Here is a 24,539-nt window from a genome sequence, read left to right on the forward strand (position 1 = left end):
CTTGCCCTGGCGATGCAATTTACATGGGGACATAGAGTCCAGCAATTATGACCTCAATCAACTATATCTGGGGCCCCCTATGTGACCTATAAAACCATAACCAGGTAAATACATAACAAAAGTGTGCATATGTCATCAACATACCAGAGAAAACTCTCTGGAGAGTGTATACTGTCCTGAAAAAATAGCCCCGGTTCTATTTTGAGGAAACTATGAAAGGTCAGAGGTCCAGGAGCCTTGCCTGGCAAAATTACCAATATACACGGGGACTCTCCCTTGCGGGAAATAAATTTCAAGCAATAGAGTCTCCATGTAAATAAGGCTTTATACATTGCTGGAGTCATCATCATCCTAAGCCATCGTCGACCCACTTCAGGGTGAAGGCCTCTCCAAGGTGACGCCACTCTGATTTATCCCACGTCTTTCTCATCCAGGTTACATTGACAAATTTTGTAATTTCATCTCTCCATCTTACTTTCTGTGTCCTGCGTGGGTGTCTAGTGCCATTTCTACAGTCAGTCTACTCTGAAGTACAAAGTATCGACGCGGACGCGCACATTGTGCGGACTTTGAAGGCACGCATACCTGCAACAGAGACGCATAACTGTAGGTATCCATCCTGTAACCAGTTTGGTCCATCGTCCATCTGATGTTCTAGTTAGGTGACCAGCCCAAGACCACTTGTGTTGTTTCACAGTCTGGATGACATCGGTGACCTGTGTCATGCTTCTGATCCACTCATTTGTTTTTCTGTCTCTTTTTGTGATCACTAGCATGCTCCTTTCCATACTGTGCTGAGCCACTCTCAACTTCTGCTCCATTGTCTGAGTCATAGCCTAAGGTTCTGAGCCATGTGTCATGGCTGGGAGGACACACTGGTTGACGACTTTTTAAAGACATAATGGCATATTGCTCTGCATCACCACATTCAAGTTTCCAAAAATACCCCATCCTGCTCATACTCTTCTTCTAACTTCGTCAAAGTGGTTGTAGCTCATTTTGACAACTTGACCCAAGTACACTTATTCTTCTACTTCTTCTAGTGCTGTTTGGTGAATATAGATTTGCTTCTTGATGACAAATCTGTTGAACATAATACTTTTGTCTTGCTCATGTTGATCTTCAGCCCAGCTTGGTTACTTCCATTGTTGAGGGCTTATATTTTTATTTTAACACCTTTGGGTGTTATCTGGGGACTCATTACTGTGAAAGGTTATTACACGGTACACCCCATTTGTAGTGAAAATATTGGAATATTATAAAGTATTAGTATTACACCCCAAATTGGATGTAAAAAGAGGTTTATTTCTTCAATATTAACATGCAACTACGAATCAATATTTGTGACACGATCTGGTGCATGAATGGAGACCAAAGGAGTCATATGTATTACCTTATCACGTGGCAATAAAGGAAACTATCAAATGTCTTGTTATCTTACAAATTTGACATTTAGTATGGAATATTTTAACGCAAAATTCCAAGACTGGTCTGGAAGGGGTCTACATAAACCGCACGGGCTAAATATTAACTAGAGAGTGTCGGGAAATGGCGTAAAATAGTTTTTTGACAGAATATGTGCTTTCCATTAGTTTACATTATGGGGCTCATAATGTATCGTCGTCGTCGTCCTACGAGTCATGTCTGACCTGTTGTGACCCTTTTGACGATTATGTTATTCCAGCTATTTCGGTCTTGTGCAAGACGATAGGCTGCAATAAGAGTCCTGTACACTCTTTGATTCCATCTGTCCAATGTGTCTTCTGTCTACCTCTTCTGCGATGTTCTTCAACATGACCTTGAACAATGATCTTCTCCAAGCAATCTCCGTTTCTTCTAGAAACAGGGCCAAAATATTGAAGTTTGTTCCGGTCACTCACATAATGAGGTGTGATCTCCTCTCTGGCTTCTGATAACAAATTCATTTGTTTTGTGTTCTTTCCAAGAAATTATCAACATTTGCCTCCAGCACCACTGTTCCAAAGCTTGGATTCTAGATCTATCTGCTCTTCCAATAGCCCATGTTTCAGACCCATATGTGGCAATCGGGAAGACCAGGGCATCCATGATGTTCATCTTTGTTGTTCTAGAGATTCCTCTATCTTTCCAAATGTCTGTGAGTGCAATGACAGATGTTCTTGCCATAGCCAAGCGTCTTTTGATTTCCTGGGAGCTGCCTCCTTCCACTACAATGAGGGATTTCAAGGAAGTTGAAAGTATTAACAACCTCTATGTCCTCTCCACCTGCCTTTACTTGTTGGTCTACGTTTCCACCACAAATCATGACCTTTGTCTTCTTGACATTGAGGAACATTCCATACTACTCACTGCCCTTCTTAACTCGGTTAATGAGATCTTGTAGATCAGATCCTGTTCTTGCAATGAGGGTGGTATCGTCAGCATACCTGAGGTTGCTTATTTGTCGTCCTCCAATTGAAACCATACCCGAGTAGCCATCAAGTGCATTCCACATGATATGCTCGGTATATATGTTGAACAGGTATGGTGACAAAATGCATCCCTGGCGTACTCCTTGGCCAATTATAAAACATTCACTATCTCCACCTTCTGTTCTTACTGTGGCTTCCTGTCCTTTGTATAGAGATCTAATCAAATCCACCACATGTGCAGATGGAGCACAGAAATAAAGGTTGCTGGAATTCCATGTTTTTCCCCATTAGGTTTCTCAAGTTTCCAATTTGGTTTCTAGTTCCCCGTCCTCATGGTCCTCTCCTGAAACCTGCCTGCTCTGGTGGTAACTCACTTTCTAGATGACCCTAATTCTTTCAGCAATGATATGGAGCAGCACCTTGCTGGCATGAGAGATATGCTACGGTTATTTGCACATTCCCTTGTGTCCCCCTTCTTTGGTAACGGGAGCTTTCTTTGGTAACGGGAGAAATACTGCTCTTTTCCAGTCTTCCGGCCATTCTTTACTTCTACATATCTTGTTACAGAGTTTGTGGATGATGGCGGCTCCTTCAGCATCACTTTCTTCCAACAATTCTGCCTGGATGTTATCATTTACCATTCCTGAGTCTTTTTATGGCTTGCTCAACTTCACACATCAAGATGTCTGGGTCAGCATTTGCATCTTCCTGATGTATTTCCTTCTCTAGATGCATACAAGTTTTAACAATATTGTTTCCACCTCGTTTTGATCTCCTCTTCTTCTGTAAGGATGTTGCCAGCTTCATCTTTCAGCACACTGAGCCTGTGAGTTGGTTTGCTGGTCAGTTGCTTGATGTTTCTATACATGTCCTTGGTGTTATTTGTTACACTGTCCCTTCAACCTCGGCACATTTCTGCTTGATGAAGTCAGTTTTATCTCTCCTGACCTGCATGTTTTTGGATTCTCCTGCTCGGATCACGATAATCCTGGCGGTTATCATCCTTATCAAGTCCCTTTTCCTTTACTTGCCTTCTTTTATCCGCCAATTTGAAAACGGGGGGCACTTCAATTTGAAATGGATATACATGTAGGGCTGGCGCTTTCGCACTAATAGACCATGGGACAAGGCTTGCTAAGTGCTTCAGAAAGTAGTTTTCGTTCTCCTTTCTGGGTAGAGGATGGTTTATACATGAAAATATAGCTATTATATCACTGATCAATAATATAACATTTCCCACTTTCAAAAGTTGCACGTTACTGTGTAATTTAGGAGTTATTTGGGGTTAAAAATGTGTTTTCGTGATTTTTTGCATTTTGCCCAAAATGTCAAATATTAAAATAGCTGTAACTTTCAAAATAAATTGAGTAGAAATTTCATTTCTATTGTAGATGTTACATATTACATGGATGTCTAACACTGGTGAATAAAAATGTCACAGCACAACTCTAAAATATAAAAAAAATGGCAAAAACCATATTTTTGTGCTATTTCGGCCATTTTTGAGCTAAAAATGTAATGTTTGCATTGGGAAAAAAATAAATATAAATTTGATTGATTTAAAAAATATGTCATTATGTCAACCTAGTTATTCTGAACAAAAAAGTTAATGATGGTGAATGTCTGTGACCTATAGTTTTTGATCTATGGCCCTTTCAAATTCATATATGGACTAAAATAGCATGTTTTTGTTCAATATTTCCAATATTACACCAAAAATGGTCCTTTATGGCCATTTTAACCAACTTATTAGTTTTTGAAAAGTGGGAACTTCACTTAATAATATGGACATGTAATTGTACTTTAATGTTAAGCTATTTCAAGATCCACTAGTATGCCCGCTACCGTGGTAGCAGCAATTTTTTCTACTTTCAATGCAGTAAAATGATGACTAAAATGATTTTGCTGCATTGAAAGTAGTAAAATTGATGATATAATTGCTTCTGCCATGAAAACCAAGCTACCAGTGGATCTACAACTAGCTTAAAATGAAAGTACTATAATATATCCATAATATATGTGAAGTTCCCACTTTCCAAACACTGAAAATTTTGTTAAAATTACAAAAAAGTACCATTTTCAGCCGAATATTGGAAAAAATGACAAAAACATGATATTTTAGTCCATATGTGAATTTGAAAGGGCCATAGATCAAAAACTATAGGTCATAGACATTCACCATCATTAACTTTTTTGTTCAGAATAACTAGGTTGATATAATGACATATTTTTTTAATCCAGAAAATATATATTTATTTTTTTTCCCCATGCAAAAAAATTACATTTTAGGTCAAAATGGCCAAAATAGCACAAAAATATGGTTTTTGCCATTTTTTATATTTTAGAGTTGTGCTGTGACATTTTTATTCACCAGTGTTGGAAATCCACATGACATGTAACATCTACAATAGAAATGAAATTTCTACTCAATTTATTTTTAAAGTTAGGGGAGAGCGGGGAGTGTTCGCCCTAGGGGTAGGTTCGCCCACCCCTTGTTTCTCAGCACTACGGCTTTCGGGGAATTTGATGATGGCAAAATTAGGTGACATAGGTCATTATAAACTTCTCATATTAGCTACGCGACATAAAGGGACGTGTTCGTCGAACTGCAGCCAAAACAAAAAAATTACACCAAAACGTATTTTTTTCTTGCATTAATAATGTTGTATTATCATTGATACATACATACAGATGGTTTTAATGGAAATCTGTATTTGGAACATATGGGATTTGTAAAAGATTTAATGCAGTTATAAACTCCTTATTCGATTTGTATTTTGCATACCCTGAAGAAAATACAAAAATGTGCACAAGGGCACGTTCGCCCTTTGAGGATGGGGCATGTTCGCCCCATATCTTCCCCGGGCGGACTTACCCCAAACTGGAGGGCGGACATGCCCCATTAGCGTATTATGCAAAATATTGATAATTATACCATTAAACAAGGTAAAACTACTGAAAAGCATGTTTTTTTAAGTTATGTGGTATCAGTATTACTCATACCACCGTTTATGTCCTAATCCATAATCCCCCCGAAGTTGTAAACATGATACGTTTAAACTCACTTTGGACCCCTACATTTTACCCTGACCCGACCCCTGCAACAAATTTAGTGATTCCCCAGAAGAGAATAAATGCCCTGTATACTCTTGCTAAATGTTTGCATTGGATATGTTATTGTTACACAATGTTTAAACCTTTTTTGTGATTAGGGTGAACTTACCCCACCATATGGGCGAACCTGCCCCAATATGGGCGAACCTGCCACTTTGCAATATCTTTTGTTTGCTCTATCCTGTTGCTATTGTAAGGACTATAGTTCTGGGATTGTGGTCGTATATAGCTAAGACATAGGGCTTTCACATGGGCTAATCAGGTCATCCCTAACCTTAAAATTGACATCGCTAGGCGGGTCAGAAAAAAATAGGGCGAACACTCCCCGCTCTCCCCTACAGCTATTTTAATATTTGACATTTTTGGGCAAAAATGGAAAAAAATCACGAAAAACTCATTTTTAACCCCAAATAACTCCTAAATGAGTAAAGTAAAACGTGGGAACTTTTTGGATATTAATTCAGACATATATTTACTCTTGATTTGTTATGTTTTTATGTTCTGCCCAAGAGTGGACTACGGAAGTGAAAGATAAATGCCCATGTCCCATAGTCTATAAGGGGCATTCGGTGAGAGCAAAATGTAACAAATATGGGGTCATTGGGTGAGAGCATGATTTTTGGCATTTCGGTGAGAGCAAAATGTAAAAAATATGGGGTCATTGGGTGAGAACATGACCTATTTTTTAAATGGAATCTTTGGGTGAGAACCGAAACAGCGACACAAAAACCTCGAAAATCGAATTTCTAGTTCTAAATGGCTTCAAATTTCTTGATTTTTTCAAAATAAGTAACAAAATCAGTGATAAATGAAAGTTGCTGTTCAAATTGAACTTGTAAAGGTCTTTGGGTGACAGATCAAATGGAAAAATATGGGGTCTTCGGGTGACAGAGCATGTGTTCGTAAAAAACTATGGGGTCTTTGGGTGACAGCGATGCTGAAAAAGGGGGTCTTAACAGCCCTACATACGCGTCACCTCCAAAGTTTTAGTGCCCCCCCCCCCCGGGAAATATCTACAGCCATAAGTCACCTTTTCAGCTGTTAGTTTGCTCAAATCTGACACTGACTGATGAATTGTTATATTTAAGAGTAATTGTTCATAAATTGACTACTCAATCCACTTTATTGGTCACATGTAGGCCTAGTTGTTTCAGATTGTGGCAGCTTTTGGACAACCAAAAACCAGAAATTACAACCTGCGGGTTGTCCGTGGGACTTTATTTTCTTAATTAAGGACTACGTATATTTCAATGGGACGTTTATTTAGTGGTGTGCGTCCTGAAAGCAGGGATAACAATTTGTCAACAAGAGTCAAGATTACACCATTGCATGGGGAAACCCCTCTGAAAACTGAATGATTTGTGGCGAAATAAAACATCGATAAAATCGACCATTAACATTATTATTATGTTTTGAAATCTCAGAATTGGTTGATATCAATAACGGATCATGGCAGGAGCAATTTTGGAGGATTTGAGCACCAAAAAGTTGTCGGTGTTCGTCGCTGGTCTGTTCGTATTGCAGGTCGTATGTTTTCTACTTGGAGGACTTATCGGTGAGTTAACCATTAATATCATGAAAGCTTATTTAGTTATAATAACGGATACGCTTAAAAGCAGTATTGTATATGTTGTAAGGCATGCTTATGGCATGTTTAGGGTCGAATCCATGGGCAGTGCAGATATCCATGGAAAATTAACAGGGTACTGAAAAACACCATAATAAAGAAACTGAGTTACAGTCGGGGGGGGGCATTTCAATATGAAATGGAATTAATGGATTACCGGTATTCTGTCAGTCGGACATCCGGGCCGATTAAGGGATCTGGAATGTGCGTTTTGAGCGTTTCAACAGTATTTTTTGTGGGACATGAGACTGAGAGCAGTCAGAGCACATCAGACATATCGAATTGCATTCTGAATACAAAGAATGTCTTTCTGATATCAAATAATTTTCATTTTTTGAAATTCACGATATTTATACAAATTTTATGACAAATTATTAAAATTTGATATTTTTCACATTTTGGATATATAACAGTCCTCAAAGTAAATTTTATAAATCTGATGATATATTCTTAAAGTGTATGTAGCTGGGAGGAAAGGCTGACGATCAATTGAAAATTTTGAGCTTTCATAAATTGAAGATATGGATTTTTTTCCCCAAAAGACCTATCATTTTTTTGTGTTTTGGGAAAAAAAGTTCTGCTTGCATTTAACAGAAACCTTCCTCTTTTTTTAAAGTAAATTAAAGTAAACTTTAACACTAGACTTGTTTATTTTCACTTACCGGGAGCGCTTTCGAGGAACTTCCTGGTCATCCGCCGATATTGTTGGCAGGGCGTAGCAAGAGCCTCGGGGGCCCATGCACAAGGAGCAGTGCGGGCCCTTTAACGACTCCTTTATCAGCACTTATGTCATTTTTGCCTTTGCTCGGGGCCCCTGAACCCTCGGGGCCCATGAACTTCGTCCTACCTGTTCACCTGCTTGCTATGCCCCTGATTTGTTGGCTCTGATACCACTGCGTATTTTTGTTTCAAAAAGAAACTTTTCATTGGTATTGTCCTAAAAAGAGACTTTCCTTGAAATCATTTGTTTTAAAATGAAACTTATGAAAATGAAATAATTTGTCTTTGTTTTCCATTCAGCTCCCAACCCTACCGCAGCCAACACTCATCTTGCTTCAAAGTGTGTTGACAAAACATTCAACCTTACAGGATGGTTTCAACCCTGGGGTCCAAAACAATGTCAAAAAGTGAGAGACTTTGAGGAAGCTACTAGACAAGGGATTCAGGCCAATGAGATTGTGTTTTCAGTCCAGATGCCAAATAGGCCATTTCATATGACACCATGGTTCCAGTATCTCATTGGAGTGTTGGCTTTAGATATTGTGTATGATTCTGAGAGACCATTGGGTAAGTATTAATTAGCCCATTCAGTATTCCACATACCAGTGGCATCGATCCTACACCTTAACAAATAATCCATTAATAGTTTTGCCAAAATTGTAATATTAAGCTAATTTTGTGTCACAAAAATTATACCCTTTTTTCATGGATTCATAGACCCCAAAGGTTGCCAGATCATTTTTTATGGTTGCTTTTGATAAAATTCAAAAGTTGTACAAAAAATTAAAAATTGCATATTTTAATTTCTATTCATCTGCATTAATTGAGATTTCAGCTTTTAGTGCCAGTTAGGCCTTTGCAATGCACATAAACTCATCCAGCTGCTTTTCAGGACATTTTGCTTCCATAATAGTCCTACTTTGTGAACTTGCTAAACAAGTAGAAGTACATATGTAGTATTTTTTAATACTCCTTGTATACAGTATCTGTGCAATCTCCATTTTTAATACCCATGTCTGAAGTGTATTATTTGAAAACGTTTTCTTATCTTTTTATATTTAATTCTGTTTAAAAGGTGCAATATTAGTTCATTGTAATGTAATTTTATATCCTTTATATTTATAGCCTTTTCTGTGTGATTGTTCCTTACTGTTGGAGTTTCAATTTGTTCAGCAAGGACAATATATTCAAAACACACTGGCTATTGTTATACAAGACCCACACAGTCATAAAATTAGGCATTGGAGGGGAACGATCAAATTCCGTGTTGAAATGAAAACATTTTTGAGTTACTAACTACACCTTTTCACTAAAACATTAATTTTCTTGGCCAAATGAAAAGCAATGGAGCAATAAATTATTCATTTTTTCAGTAAATGTCAGAAAAAACACCATAATGCATGATGCTGTATACTTTAGCCATGAAATTAAGTCTTTTAGTGTAAGATTTTTGATTTTGACATGCTTCAACTTGGCCTGTTCCCAACTCTATAATGCACATTGTCGGCAGCTAATGCACTGCAAAAACAGCACAACACAAGATAGTGTTTAAATACATATTTTAAACACTATCTTGTGTTAAAAAACATAAACATCTTCATATTTCTAAATGTGTTTTGGTGTTTATAAATTAACATCCCTATACCTTCACTGTACAAACAAGTGTTTATGAAGTGTTAAAGTGTTTATTAAGTGTTGCTCTGCTGTTTTTGCAGTGTGGCTATTTATCACAGTTTTGTCAGAGGTTCCATTTTTGATTTCACCATTTTTCACTTCCGAGTCCGACTGAAAATTGTCAAAATCAACACATGATTCTGGAAGCCACACCTGGAAGACACAATAGAAATATTGATTCTTACTGCTACATGTAATTACTTCAAGCTCACAATACAAGCACTGAGTGGATATTCTAGCAGTCTGAAGTGAAAAACGGTTAAATCAAAATAGAAATTCTGATAAAAGGCCATGTGTTTTAACCTAGCCGACTTTTCGTCACACACAGATTTTTGAAATTCGCGACACTCTTTCACCTTCAAATGCCCATATTTTTCAAACTATACCCCCCAGCATGATAAAAGTATACATTTTCTGAAAGGAAATTGAACAAGGAATCCAACAAAAGACTCAGAAACACTGACAGATGTAAGGATCTAATGCTACATTTATGTGAATGAGACAAAACATCAACTGACAGTGGTACCGGGGTATGATGTCACTAACATTTCTGTGTTACCCCTGCATCTTATTTTATGTCATTTTCTAATAGATTAGAGTAAGGGCCTTCCTGCAATATATAAATGTATGGGGGTTATCACTTTCATAAAATGATACAACCCTTCAAAAAGTGACCGAAATTGAATTAATTTTTCTTATTGTCTTAGAGAACATTGGCCTATCATATACCCTAAAGCAGCTAACTATTTTAACTTTGTACAAATAAAAGTGTACCGGTACATAATAATGTCAGCTTTCTTTTGATACCAAATTTATTGATAAACACTCATTTTAAGGAAAATAGCAACATATTTGCACACCGCCTACGAGGCTCCCAAAATGAAAACTTGGCTTACAGTTTTGTGCAGAGTGCCCCGCTACCTCCACCACCCCTGCCTTGGCCAATTGGATTGAGTCCCATTCTATAGATCTTATTGACACCTTTCCATAATTAATAATTGGTGTTTTAGCTGTCATTTGATACCAAATTTACTATCAAATCTATTTTTATTCCAATGATACATTAAAAAAATTAATGACCACAGTGAAAAATCATTAGCTCAAGACAGTTTATTGTTTCAACTATTTTACAGAATAAAAGTTTAGATAACAATGTCAGCTTTCTTTTGATACCAAATTTATTGATATACATTAGTTTTTAAAGAAAATTTCAACATTTTTGCACTGCGATGCACCAAAAATGAAATTTCCCATTGAGTTTGTACAGTACATGGCGAGCCGCTGCCTCATGAGCCGCTGCCACCACCACCCCTGACTTGGGTCATTGGATTCAATGCCATTCTGCTTCTGTTCATGATACCTTCATGTAACTTTCCATAGTTCCTCATTAATATATTAGCTTTCATTTGGTACCATATTAATTGCCATAGCTTCTTTACTTTCAAAGATACACTCAAAAAACAAAACGATCATAGTGAAAAGTGTGACACCACCACCCTTTTTGGGTGTTCAGTTCAAAATGCATGGCCAAAACTATAATATATAGATCCATCCGATGTGCCTTATAGAGGTGGGGAAAATCTTTCTTCAGCGAACTATTAGTTTGAAATGTTAAAAAGTTAACACCAAAAAAAGCTTACAGGTGAAGTTCAGGCATGTAAAAATCAAACATTTACACTAAAAGACACAATTTCATGACTACTTTTAACACCAGGATTTTTTGTTTTCAAAAGATATATTATGGGTTTATCTGACATTACTGAAAAATACAATTATTTTTTAATTTCTAAGTAAAAAGGTGTATCTCAATTTTGTGTTGATTTCAACACATGTATCGATCGACTTTCAGCATGACTATGCATAACAATAAAGGGTGGTCAGTAGCGTCTGTGTGATTTGCGTGAATGTTAATGTAAACTAATTGATAAAACTGATTGATTACAAGATTGATTGATTGGTTTAACGAATATTTAACTGATTGGTTTTTATTTTTCATGATATAGGTACTGACCCCAAAGCGACGCTTTTTATCAGGTTTGGCTATTATGATGAAGACAAAGTGACAGAAATAGTGAGCGTGAATGAGACTCGTAAGCTGGAGTGCACATTTAACCATGAATATGTAAGTATTCAGGTTGGCCTATGAATGATTTCACAGAGGTTTTTGGATTTTCACAGATATCCATCACTCCCAAACTACAGTATCCCACACAGTTTTTTGGGTTTTTTTTTCATTCATAATTTATTTATTTGTGCTTTTGTACTGTCTAGAATTCACAGCATACAAGTCATTAAGCATGAGGACTTTGGCTGTTTGAGAATAGTCTATAATACTAAATTAATAGTCTGTGATTGTGTAGCATCTTTCTACCAAGCCATTTCGAATTCTTTAAACTTTAAGTTGATTCTGCTATGTAAACAATGTATTTTTTTAATACACCCCACTATCACTCACGGTTGTTTGATGGGATCATTTATTAGTTTTTCAAACAAAACATTATGTACAACCAAATTTTAGGCCTGAACAGCTAAATGTGATATCTTGCTAATGTATACAGATGCTTTTGAGTCATTCTCAACTTAAATTTTCCCTCTTTTACAAAATTATTCACTTTTATAGCATTTTTATAGCCTTTTCGGATATAAAATGTATCTATTAATGACAAAATTGGTGGCGCTTATTTAGTTACTGGAAATTACCCTTTCAAGCTTTTAATACAAATAACTCCTTTTATTGTTTGATAAGATATGTTTATAAAATTTCCTTGTTGCTTGTTTCACCTGTTCCAGCTGTTTTAATGGCAGTATTAATCACCTGCCCCTTGCAAATAAAGAAATATGATTTAGGTTAAATAGCGCCATCTATAGTTTGCATTTAGTTAATAATGAAGCCAATTCTATATACATCAAACAACCGTGCACTATAATAACATTTTTGATACTTGAGTATGTAATAAATAATCCCCCTTGACAGAACGTAGACAAAACAACTGGCAACCTATATTCTTGTCTTAGCACACTAAAAGTTTGCACGTTGCCATGCCAATTTTGAACTGTTTTGCTTGATTTTATATGCAGCAATTCTTAGCTTCCTTTCATTGATCATATACAAAAGGGTGCATCTTTTCATAAGCTTTGCGGTAGCTGAACACAAACGACATGAAAATAAATATAGCACAGAAATTTACACTTTTAAGCGCTTCAGACTCCGTATTGTACGCACAATATTGTATGTACAATACTTTTCGTGAGGTCAAAAAGTATGACACGGGCAAGAAATAGTATGTACCGGGAAGATATATATGTTGCTACAATCATTGGTTGCTTAATTGATATGGAGTTGCCAAATTTCTAAGAGTGGTAAATTTAGTGAGTGTTCGTGCACGGAATGATGAACATCTTTTTATGTGTTCTTGTATTCAACTGTACTTAATATTAAAAGGCCTATTAATACTAATAATATTAATAATATTAAAATTGTAATAATAATATAAATGGCACATTCAGTTTTTATTTATTTATTTATAGATTTATTTATTTAGGCCTATTTGTTTGTTTATTTATTTATTTAGGCCTATTTGTTTGTTTATTTATTTATTTATTTATTTATTTATTTATTTATTTATTTATTTATTTATTTATTTATTTATTTATTTATTTATTTATTTATTTATTGGTTGATTGATTGATTGATTGATTGATTGATTGATTGATTAATTGATTTAGCGATTCATTTATACCGACATTTAGTCATATATTGATTTAGTCAGTTTCTTAAGTATTATTTGTAGGCCTATGTATTTATTCTGGTTTTGATTTGATTGATACCGATATTTTTATTTTTTTTTAAGTTTTGGCATATAACATTATACATTACAGCTTTTTACATGTTGATATCGTTGAGGCATGTTATGATGGTGTATGTTATAGACCTACTTATGATCATCCCAATACATCCATAAATGTGTTAATGTGAAACGAGATTACTTGAAATATATATTTCAGAGTTGAAAGAGTTTCAACTATACTGAAATATGTCTCTCTGATTGGTTGATTGTCAAGAGGATTACGGCATCCTCAAAGCCTCATGCTGTAATTCTCTAATCGATATCTATTATAGGACCGATCTTTTGAAATCCATACAACCGTGTCAAATGAAATAGTCTCGGATCATAGTTTGTGGACCGATACAACGTTGATACGTCAGATTTCGGAATTGTATTAAAAATAGGCACAAATCACATTGAACAGGTTGAATGGTGGCAAAAGTAGATAAAATAACTATGGGTCAAATTTACATTAATCAGTGTCCTGGGCCAGGATAACATTTAGGACTCCTTCGCATTCTAAAACAATACTTTGAACCGGAACTTTGAACACCAAAATGTCCTTGCTTTCATTTTCTCATTTAATTTGTTTTAATTGTAATTAATTTCTTTATCCACTGGCTCTGTGGTAAATCCGTATTGCCAAATATTTATCGTCCATTACCCGTGTTAATCTATTTATTTATTAAAATGCACCATCTATTAAATTCCTGTAATACAACATAGGCCTAGTGTATTTGATAACAAATTTGTTTTTATTTTTGATTGGAATTTGGGTGCCATTACACGATTTCATATTATATAAAATATGTTTGGGCATGGCGGAATTAGTATATGATTAAAATAGACATACTCTTAGGCCCTTTTTTTAATGTTTGTACATTATTAATATTAATATTTATGTACAAAATGCAAACGAATGTATATATATTTTATTGTTTTGTAAACATTAAATTTGATGTTTACTCATAATTATGTCTGGAAAGTCAGGGAAAAACTAAGGAGTATCGGTATTTAGTTTCCTGGGAAAGTGGATCAGATGAGCAGTGATTAAAAACATTCACCCTAAATCTTTATTTGATTTTTATTTTTTATGAATTTATTAGGCCTACTGGTAAAGTGCAGAAAAAACCTCCAAACGCACTCTAGGATTTTTCATCAGCAGCAGTAGAAATTTATCTTGCATAGATTTTCTGGTGTCCTCGCTTGGATTTAGCAAACAATGAACCGTCAGGGTTATAGCGCGTAATTTAATCTGATTCAACTTGTCGTGGCACGTATATTTATTGCACGTGCAATAATTTTTGACGTCACGAAAAGTATTGTACATACAATATTGTACGTACAATACGGAGTCTGAAGCTAGCCTTACAGTAGTGGAATGCTATCATGCATATTTGATTCATGATAATTACATAAACACTATACTTGAAATCATGGCTATATAACCAGTATTCTAAAGAAGGGCATAGCTTTGAATTCAATTCATTTTTATTCAATAAATATTCAATATACCAATCCTCGGTTTCACAATATAATACATACATGTATATATATTCTCTGAGAAAGTAGACAAATTTGTAATCGATGTGTTATTTGTGAGGTTCAATGATTTAACTGTGGGGGCATATACTCGATGCATCAAATTGAAACTGAAACAGAAGAAATGACGTGTTGATGATGTTGTAGAGTAACACTTTATTGTAATATTAGTAGATGAAGATAGAATATAACAACTTTTGTAGAGTGATGTAAAATAACTGTTATAAAGACTGCACAAATAGTAACACAGTTGTTATAAGCCTATAGCGTCAGGAATGATACTTGTTTTCATAATATTTCAACATGGAAAGAAGGATGATTTCATTTACATGCGTTTTGTTACCCCATTTGTCCAATGTTGTTCAATATTAACAACACAGTAGTGCTTTTACAGAAAAATTAAGCATTATGACAATTCTTAAAAATACATAACTTGTGAAAGAGATAAAATTTTCTCATGAATCATGTACATACATCGAGAAAAAAAAAGAGCAAGGTACATCAACTTGCCATGGGGAAACAAGTAAAATATAGACTAGATGGTAAACAGAGGGGGACAAAAAACAATAAATGTAGGCATAGAAGCAGGTAAAGTTCGATAGCCAAAAATGACCAATTCCAAGGCCTAGAGAAGTTAAACCTGCAAAAGCAACAGGGATCAATGGGAATTCAAAAGTGCACTAGAACAAGTGATGAGAATCACTGTGCACAAACTTAAAGGTCAGGTTTATTAACTCTGCAGTCCAATGTAAACAGTGCTTCTCCTATTAATTTATATATTGTCACATAAAAATAGTTTTGTATCAAAGTGAAATATTAAACGTGTCTTGGCTTGTGGACCATTTTGACGAGTTGCTGTAGCTAGGTGTTGCTAAAGTTTGTTTGGATTGTAATAGACCAAAATTATTCTTTTTTTTACTGCATGCGTCAATAAAGTCCCAAGTTCCGCTCGCTTAAATTCACATTAGCGTGCGTTAGTTACGCACTCGCAACTAGCGTAAGTGCTGCACGCACGCATGCCATTCTATATCAATACACAATGTTATGAGTCTAATTTTTTTGCCTATTATAATAAGCCGAACAAACTATAGACTATGCCACCAGAGCAAAAATGCTTGTTTTGGAGAAAATCCACCCAAAACTCAATTTTTGGTCCTAGATATTTGTATCTAGTTTTTTTTAATTATTTTATTTTTTACTCAAGATTTTTTGGTACGTGGTCCGAAAAAAATTGGGCCAAAAAGTATTTGCCCAAATTTGACCTTGCAGATGAATTCATCAAGTTTTTCCCATTCTAATTATGTATAACTTTATATACTTCAGACCAACAATTTAGCAGATGAGGCCCAAAAGTTTCTGTGATTCCAGGGTTAAGACCACCCTTAACAGCTCTTAACTTAAAGCATGTATCTACCAACCCTGTTCCAATAATATTCAAAAGGATTTTTTAAAATAGAGGAATGTTTTTTTCTTTGCAGATACCAGAGAGCGCAGGTTATCAGTATGACTGTGATCCAATGCCACTCTTTGAGCTTGGATCTGTTCACCATTCACACTATTTGCTGAACATAAGACTCCCATTGGTAGATGAAAACAATGTGCAGATTAACACCGATATAGGGGCACTTACTGATATGCATATTGTGGTAAGTATGTAGATATGTAGTGGGGTATGTGGGGGGGGGGGGTGTAGGGGTGTATTCACACTATTTGCTGAACATAAGACTCCCAGTGGTAGATGAAAATAATGTTCAGATTAACACCGATATAGGGGCACTTACTGATATGCACATTGTGGTATGTAAGGTTTGCTGTTGGTGCCCCAATACTGTAGAACTCACTTCAGGAACACATCCTCAAATCACCCACTCTTTTTCAGTTCAAATCGCAGCTCACGCCTGTACAGAACTGCTTTCCTTGTGTAACTTTTGGCATAGTTTTTTCCACATCCATTTTGAACTTGCCATGTTATGAGTTAATGAGTACCGTGCTCTTTATTGTTGCTTTTGTTAATTTGCTTGTTAGCATATTGAGATGTTTTTTTACGTTTATATGTGCTTTATAAAAATGTAATAATAATAATAATAATAATAATAATAATAATAATAATAATGGTAATGACAATACTTAAAGTTAAGCTTTGGAAACATGATGTAAAGTTAGGTCATAGCCTACTAGGCTATAGGCCTATAAAAATTATATAGGGATGTGCATGTGTGAAAAAGAGAGAGAGAGAGAGTATGTATGGAGCGTGTTTGGGTGCACTTACACTGTAAAATCATGCTTCTTTTGTTGTATTGCTGAATGAAACTTTTTTGGTGGTTAAATATCGGTGTCATGTTCAATGATATTTCACCCAGTGATTTTTGTCAAGTGTGGCAAGCGTATGTTGAGGTGGGGGATACTTAGTCCTCAAAACTAACAGAACAAGGAAAGCAAAGTCTTAGCATGATTTTGAACTAGTCCTCCTTTGTAAAGATGCTGAAGTTACAAAGGAACAGCTCGACAACTGATGGAGTTGTCAGGTGACCATTGCCCCCCCCCGGAGCTATGCCCACTGGTTTCACACTAGATCGATCTGAAGCTTTCATTTATGAAGCATTGTAGTTACATTCAATCAAACAATGAATAGTTGGTTTTGTATTTATTGAAATCATTTAAATGTTAGCAATGTTATTAACTGTTACAGGAAGCCCATCAAAATGGTGGCTTTACCAAGGTGTGGCTGAGTCTCAAGACAGTGCTGTTTCCCTTAGTCTTGCTTACCATGATGTGGTTTATGAGGAGAGTTATGATGCTAGATAGACCAATGCATCTTTTAGAAAGGTAAGTCTTGATTATAAAAGTCACAGCTCAACCAATAAATATGGCTCAATTGATCCAATTTTATATAAAACTTGGGTCACAGCTGCATTATGGAACGGGTACCTCTGTGTATTGGTGGTACACAAGGTCACATACTAAGGTCAAAGGTCATTTGATGTCAGCTTGTAGATAGGCTGAAAAATACAAATTCTGGTCTCACATGAATAATTCAAATCCAATTGCAATCAAACTTGAGCCAAAGTTATGGGAACTTTCATGTAATGGTGGTGTTCAAGGACACATGCCGAGGTCAAAAGTAAAAAAATGGTCAAAAATGGCTATGCCCAATTTGCATGTCTGTATCCCGATTCAACAATATTTAAAAAAACATACAAGAGTTATTAAAATCTGCCCATGTTTGAGGGTGCTTGAAGTTTTAAATAATTGAATTTTGAATGTTATTTCCACTGCCACCACCAAGAAATTTCTGAACACTCCTGTACTTTTAGAATAGAAATACCAATAAATCCCGAATTTGTTTTATTACAGAACCATCTTGGAATTGGCATTTGTTGTAAGCATCCTGAATTGTAAGTGCTGAATAAAACTAAAGTCTTGACTGGTATAAGAGAGCGAGTTGGCGCAGCGGTAGTTCCTTCGCCTTGCACGGCTGAGGTCCCGTGTTCAAGCCCTGGCCGTGTCCAAGGACTGTATGTGCATTTGGTTTATCCAGATTACATGCTCACTCTAGCAGGTTTTCTCTGGGATCTCCGGTTTCCTCCTGCTTTCAAAAAATCGGTGATTAGTTGTTTGGTTATCAAAAACATTCCTTGACCCAATGGAATTTGAGGAGCTGCACAGATATTAATTGGTGGATGTTACAATCTAAAATACGGTCATTCAGTCAAGCCTGGAAATAAGCAGACTGAAACCAGGAGCAATTTGTTTTTGAATATTGCTCATGGTTCACTGGGATTTTACCAGCACCAGGAGCAATATTTGAAGAAACAGGAGCAATTTTCAAATAGTTAATCCTTTTCTGCATATACAATATAGCATACAAGGACAACTGCATAAAGAGCAATTTTCTAAAATAAATTGCTCCTGGTATATGTGAATTTTACAAAAACCAGGAGCAATTGGTAGCTTTACGAGGGCAAATTTGCTCCCCGAGTCCGCATATTTCTAGGCTTGTATTCGGTGAGAAATTTGTCAAAAATTATTTTTAAAAGGGGATCTTTTGGTGACAAGAAAACAAAAAGGGGCTCATTGGGTGAGAGGGAGTTCAGTAAAACAAAAAGGGGGCCATTGGGTGAGAGAAAGGGTGTGATGTAAGGAATCCAACTAGCTTAACAAATTCCTGCAAAAATGTACACTTTTTGAGAAAATCACAAAATTTAATTTTACTTTATGGCCTCAAGGAAGGCATGTGGACTATAGTATTGGTTCAGGGGCTCAAGAGATAGCTCTCGATATTTTGAGAAAATCGTTCAAAACTTCAGAGGTGTAAATTTTCCGTATTTATACGGAATTACATAGGCCTATTTATTTCAAATTTGCCAAAGCTTCCGTATTTTTCTGTAGTTTTAGAATTATTCTAGAATTTAATAAATACAAAATCTAGCAATCGCCGTCTGAGAAGAAAAACTATATAGGGCACCTCCTGGGTATTGCTTGACCTATGTTCCATTAATGGAGTATTTCAAATGGAGGTTACCCAATTATCTATTCTCTACTTTGAAACCCATATCTGTGAAAGACTTTAGTTAAATCCTCCACAGAGTGAGTGTTGATTTCAAATGGAATACCTATTTTATTTATATTTACAGAAGATTTTACAAATGATTTCTTCTGCTCTATTCTCTCTGTCACAAGTTGTGACAAATCAAGGGGACATTATATTTTCATTTCAGTTCCATTAGAATGGATTACCATCTTGGCCCCGTCAGCAACTGTCAATCTGATGGTCACAGTGGTCAATGATTTCAGACAGTGGGCGTTCTATGCCGCGATGTTTTCATTTTGGATCATATTTATTGGTGAACATCTCATGGTAAGATATTATTGATTCAATACAAATGTGGGTGTATTCCTGATACATTTGGGTGTATTCCTGATACATTTGGGTGTATTCCTGATACATTTGGGTGTATTCCTGATACATTTGGGTGTATTCCTTATACATTTGGGTGTATTCTTCCTAATACATTTGGGTGTATTCCTGATACATTTGGGTGTATTCCTGATACATTTGGGTGTATTCCTAATACATTTGAGTGTATTCCTAATACATTTGTGTGTATTTCTTATGCATTTGGGTTTATTTCTTATACATTTGGGTGTATTTCTAATACATTTGGGTGTATTTCTAATACATTTGGGTGTATTTCTAATACATTTGGGTGTATTTCTAATACATTTGGGTGTATTTCTAATACATTGGCGTGTATTTCTAATACATTTGGGTGTATTCCTAATACAGGGTGTCCCAGAATGATTTATACCGGGAAAGATGGAATTTTTTAGGCATGATCTGCATTTTTATTGGTCATATTGTTTTGCATTTTAAGTTTTACATATATTTAGCTTTCTCAGATTTTTTAGATTTTACAAATTGGACGTTTCTAGTAGAAGTTAGAGAGGATTGCGTAAAAATGGTGAATTCCAAGTTTTGACAAAGCAACCTATTTTGAAAATCTGTAAAATTACTAACCGTTCAGCACAAAATTATTTGGAAAGTGTTATGCAGTATATTTGTTGTCCTGTTGTTACTTCTACTAAATAGTCGATATCTATCGTGTATTTATGATGTTACGAAGCGATCCTTGTATGGAATAAAGGATTTGCTACGCTTGAGTGACCTGAAACTATTCTTTCTTTGGCGGCAGTGTGAGTTTCATCATTTGAAATGCCGGCAGAGATAAAAGTATAGAGAAGGTTCGCCTTTAGTATCACAGCATGCATTTATGTCCACAGTATATTGGCAAACCCACAGCTACGTAACGAAGAAGAATAAAATTCACAGCGGAGGATCCTTCAGGAAGTTATATCCTCTGTAATAATGACATTTTGGGGTAATAATTGGGGTAAAATTCACATAAAAAGTATGTTTTTCAACCTAAATATCTCATGTCATATTGAAATGTTTCACTTAATCCCATATCAAGAATTATGTAACATTGCAAGCTCTACATCTGTGCCAAATTTGGTGTATTTCCTATAAAAGAATGTAGGATTTCTCCAATATATTGCACAGTGTGGCTGGACGATGGTGATAAAGGATCCATGTGTTATGATGCCTTTGCACTGTAAATTACGCACATGCAGTTTTCGTCCATTTTCAGTAATAGCAATGTCACACAAAAACGAATCAAGCTATTTCCATGAAAGTCACAGAATAAGTAGGAGACATGTGTGACATTGTATTGCATGTATTAAGATTAGATACACTGTTGACTATATATTTTTGATATTTTGTTCAAACACGGTATAAATCATTCTGGGACACCTTGTACATTTGGGTGTATTCCTAATACATTAGAGTGGAGTTACTTCAAATAGTACTGGTCAGGTCATATGTACCACAAGAGACAAAACTCCAAACCTCAATTTACTAGTTATGATGTATTAAATTTGTTTTATATCTGGAGCAGGCAGAGAGGAACAGACTCAAGGTATACTGGAATCAAGTCACAGTTGAATTCCAAAACTTGCATTCACTAGTTTTGTTTCTTTTTATACCAGGACCAAGCAGAGAAGAGTAAACTCAAGGTGTACTGGCATCAAGTCACTGCCATCACAGTTGTCTGCTTCTGTCTCTTCAGCTTTGATTTATTCCTTGATGTATGCGAAAGGTAAGAAAAGAAACATGACAGGCTCAGGACCACAGGGCTACTATTTGTGACCAGATCTGATCTAATCAGGCTAAAGTGAGCAATTATAAAACCGAGATATAGACAAATATTGAAGAGAAAAAACAATAAAAAACATAGGATATCTTTGAAACCAATTATTCAAGAGACCTGGTGATTCAACATCAGTAAGTGTAGGTACTGAACAAGTTAGTAATGGTAGTAACTCAATTTTCAAAATTTCCAACTTTGGCCTGAGTGGATCACATTTGTTGGCCTGAGGTTTATTTGTCCATGTTGTTAATCATAGAAGATATTGTATTTTCTGTACTAATTTGCTATTTAGTGCAACATGGGTCGATTGTGACGAAGGGTATCCCGATGAACAAGAGAACATCCAGATCTTGCAAAATATGTAGATTTCATGATTATCGACCTATGTTTAGCCAGTCTATTCTCAACTTGAAAACAAATGGAACATGTGCAAGTAATGGGTGCGTTATTTGCACCTTTTGATGTCCTATAGTGCAATATCACTGTTTTTATATATCATTGTTGTTTGTATGTAAATTTTATGCCTAGCTGGTCTAGTTTTTGATTGTATTCCTAATTTTGTTAAATTGTGCAATCTGATATATATGCTTATGTATTGTATTTTAAAATGTATTGTTTATTTTTTGATGTTTTACGTTTGACCCCTGGGCCAAACTGAAAAACAGTGTTTACACTGAGTTTTGTTACCCAGGCAAAAGAAGTTTTAATAAATAAAATAAATAAATAAATTTGATGAAATGAGGTGAAGTATCATGTTGCAAAGGATTCTGGGAAGGGCAAGATAAGATATCTTCTCAGGTTGTTTACTTGCAAAGTTTGGAGCGATTGCCGAATAGGGTGCAGCTCTACTAGTCTTATTACAAGACCACCCTACCCCAACCCTAAACCCTGACCCTAAACTCCGTAAATGAGGACTGGACTCAAGTTTATTTGTCAAGACCAAAAGAAGAAGTTGCATGTGAATTTGGTACTTTGATAAAGTACTTTTGTACGAAACGTCAGTGAATTATTTTATATTAAATACATCGTTGAACAACACCTTTTTGTTCAGTTTCTTTACAATTTTTACCATGCGATGTAACGTGGGACTCTTAACGTTTTTCTGCATGTGAATTTGTAGGTCTTTTTGTTTTTTGGTATCAACATTGGAGAAAAGAAATGACCAAGTTTCCCATGTACTCCAAGATCATGAAGATAGAAAGCAGAGGGGAATAGCCTCCTTTACTGGCATCAAGTCACAGCTACTACAGGACTTGAATGCCAAACCTTGCATCAGTTATTTTTTCAACCAATATGCAGCCTGACATTTCTTGCCCTACACCGACCAACTCAATATTACATGCTGTGAAGAAGAACTGAGAGCAAATATTGGGCTATTCCAGTTGAAATCCACGCACTCCCTATGGAAGATATGACCTTAATTTTCCACACAGTTGGTGTAGATTTCAAATGGAGCCACCCATTCAGCTAACCCTATTTGAAATTCACACTCGCTGTGTGGGTTAATAAGGCCATGTCTTAAATAGGGGGTTAAAGATTTCAGCTTGAATAGCCCAATGTTACCTCGTGCCTATTTTTAAGCTCTTCACATCAGGTCAACTATGCATATGGACAGTGTTAATTACCTATAAATCGGGGGTTTAGAGCTAGAAAGGCATATCTGTAATAGCTGCCAGGTGTCATACGTGTGCAATATAGAATGCAGAAAGGCTAAATTTTCTATAGGGCAGCTATTGCAGATAGGCCGCTTGAACCAAACCGTGGAAATGTTCTCAGTAGCAGAAAGTTTCCACCTTAATGTTATCTTTGAGTGTATATCTTCAATGGTAATCAGCATCTCTATGTTCTCATTTTTCAGAGGTCTTCGTCTTTCCAACCCATTCTACTCTAGCTGGGATGCAGAGACTGGAAAAAAACTGGATGTATCCTTAAATTGAAATAAGAAATAAGTTTCAAAACTGGTACCCACTATATAAAAAATTTAACGAATCTCCCTCTTTTTAGATAAAGTGCAGGGCTAGTGTGAAACATCTGAAAGCCTTCCTTTAAATATATCTGTCATACTTTGGGCTTTTGTCGAGTAGTTACTTTCATTCATCAAATCTCAAGATCTGACGTCGACAAAGCAATACATCGATAAAGTCAAAATATCAAGTTATACATCGTTTATTTACATCAGAATATTATACAAAGTATCTTGGGATTGTAATGGAAAGAATCTGCACGAATCTGGCGATGTTAAGCTTATCTCTAATACTTAATGACTAGTTTTTTGTCAACAATATTGCCAACAACTGCCTTGTCGACAAAAGCCCTAGTTATAGTTAATTAATCCAGAATGTTTTATATTCTTTGTTCATATTTTATATCATACTATCTGATCACTTCCCAGTTTATTCAGCATAAACCTTAACTTCTGACCTCTTATTGGGACATAGCTTGCGTTCATCATCTCAGGAGCATTGTGTGGTATTCTCTACTTGTTCTTCCTGTGCTTCAAGATGTATAAAGTATTCAAGAATATCAACAATGAGGCAAGTATATGTCACAACAGGTGTACCACATGGCTCTGTCCTTGGTCCTTTAATCTTCAAATTATATGGCTAGGGGGAACGGTGACCATGAACAAAGATTCACATTATAATGGATCATTTTCAAGATCAAAGCGCTGTACATAAATAGATGTGAATTGGGTATGTAAGACAAGCAAATTTGAGAAATAGGGTATTCCTTATTTGCTCAATAAATCATAGGTCTTTGAGACAACGGTTGATGAAACCGGGTAACCTTTTTGACCTTGTGAGTTTAAGGGTTTTCCAGTATAATCAGGGAAATCTCAAATCCCTGGGGTAATGATGGGTCAGAATCAAGACACTTGCCATATGTGTTCAGGGGATATCCTTCAGCATTCCCATATCAATGTCAAATGCCCCCT

The 24,539-nt window shown here is 35.8% G+C and overlaps 1 protein-coding gene across 1 annotated transcript; it reads left to right on the top strand.

Annotated features, from left to right (window-relative positions):
* The first annotated feature begins 6,814 nt into the window (after nt 1-6,814).
* On the top strand, nt 6,815-24,282 carry LOC140169027 (protein wntless homolog). The gene is made up of 10 exons (XM_072192317.1): nt 6,815-7,059; nt 8,152-8,418; nt 11,529-11,647; nt 16,373-16,540; nt 17,584-17,720; nt 18,249-18,289; nt 19,613-19,752; nt 21,444-21,553; nt 23,463-23,526; nt 24,043-24,282. Exons 1-10 carry the CDS (start codon nt 6,954-6,956, stop codon nt 24,280-24,282), a joined length of 1,392 nt encoding a protein of 463 aa, XP_072048418.1. The 5' UTR covers nt 6,815-6,953.
* Nucleotides 24,283-24,539: the final 257 nt, after the last annotated feature.

Source organism: Amphiura filiformis, chromosome 1 (genome assembly GCF_039555335.1).
Source record: "Amphiura filiformis chromosome 1, Afil_fr2py, whole genome shotgun sequence".
Lineage (NCBI taxonomy): Eukaryota > Metazoa > Echinodermata > Ophiuroidea > Amphilepidida > Amphiuridae > Amphiura > Amphiura filiformis.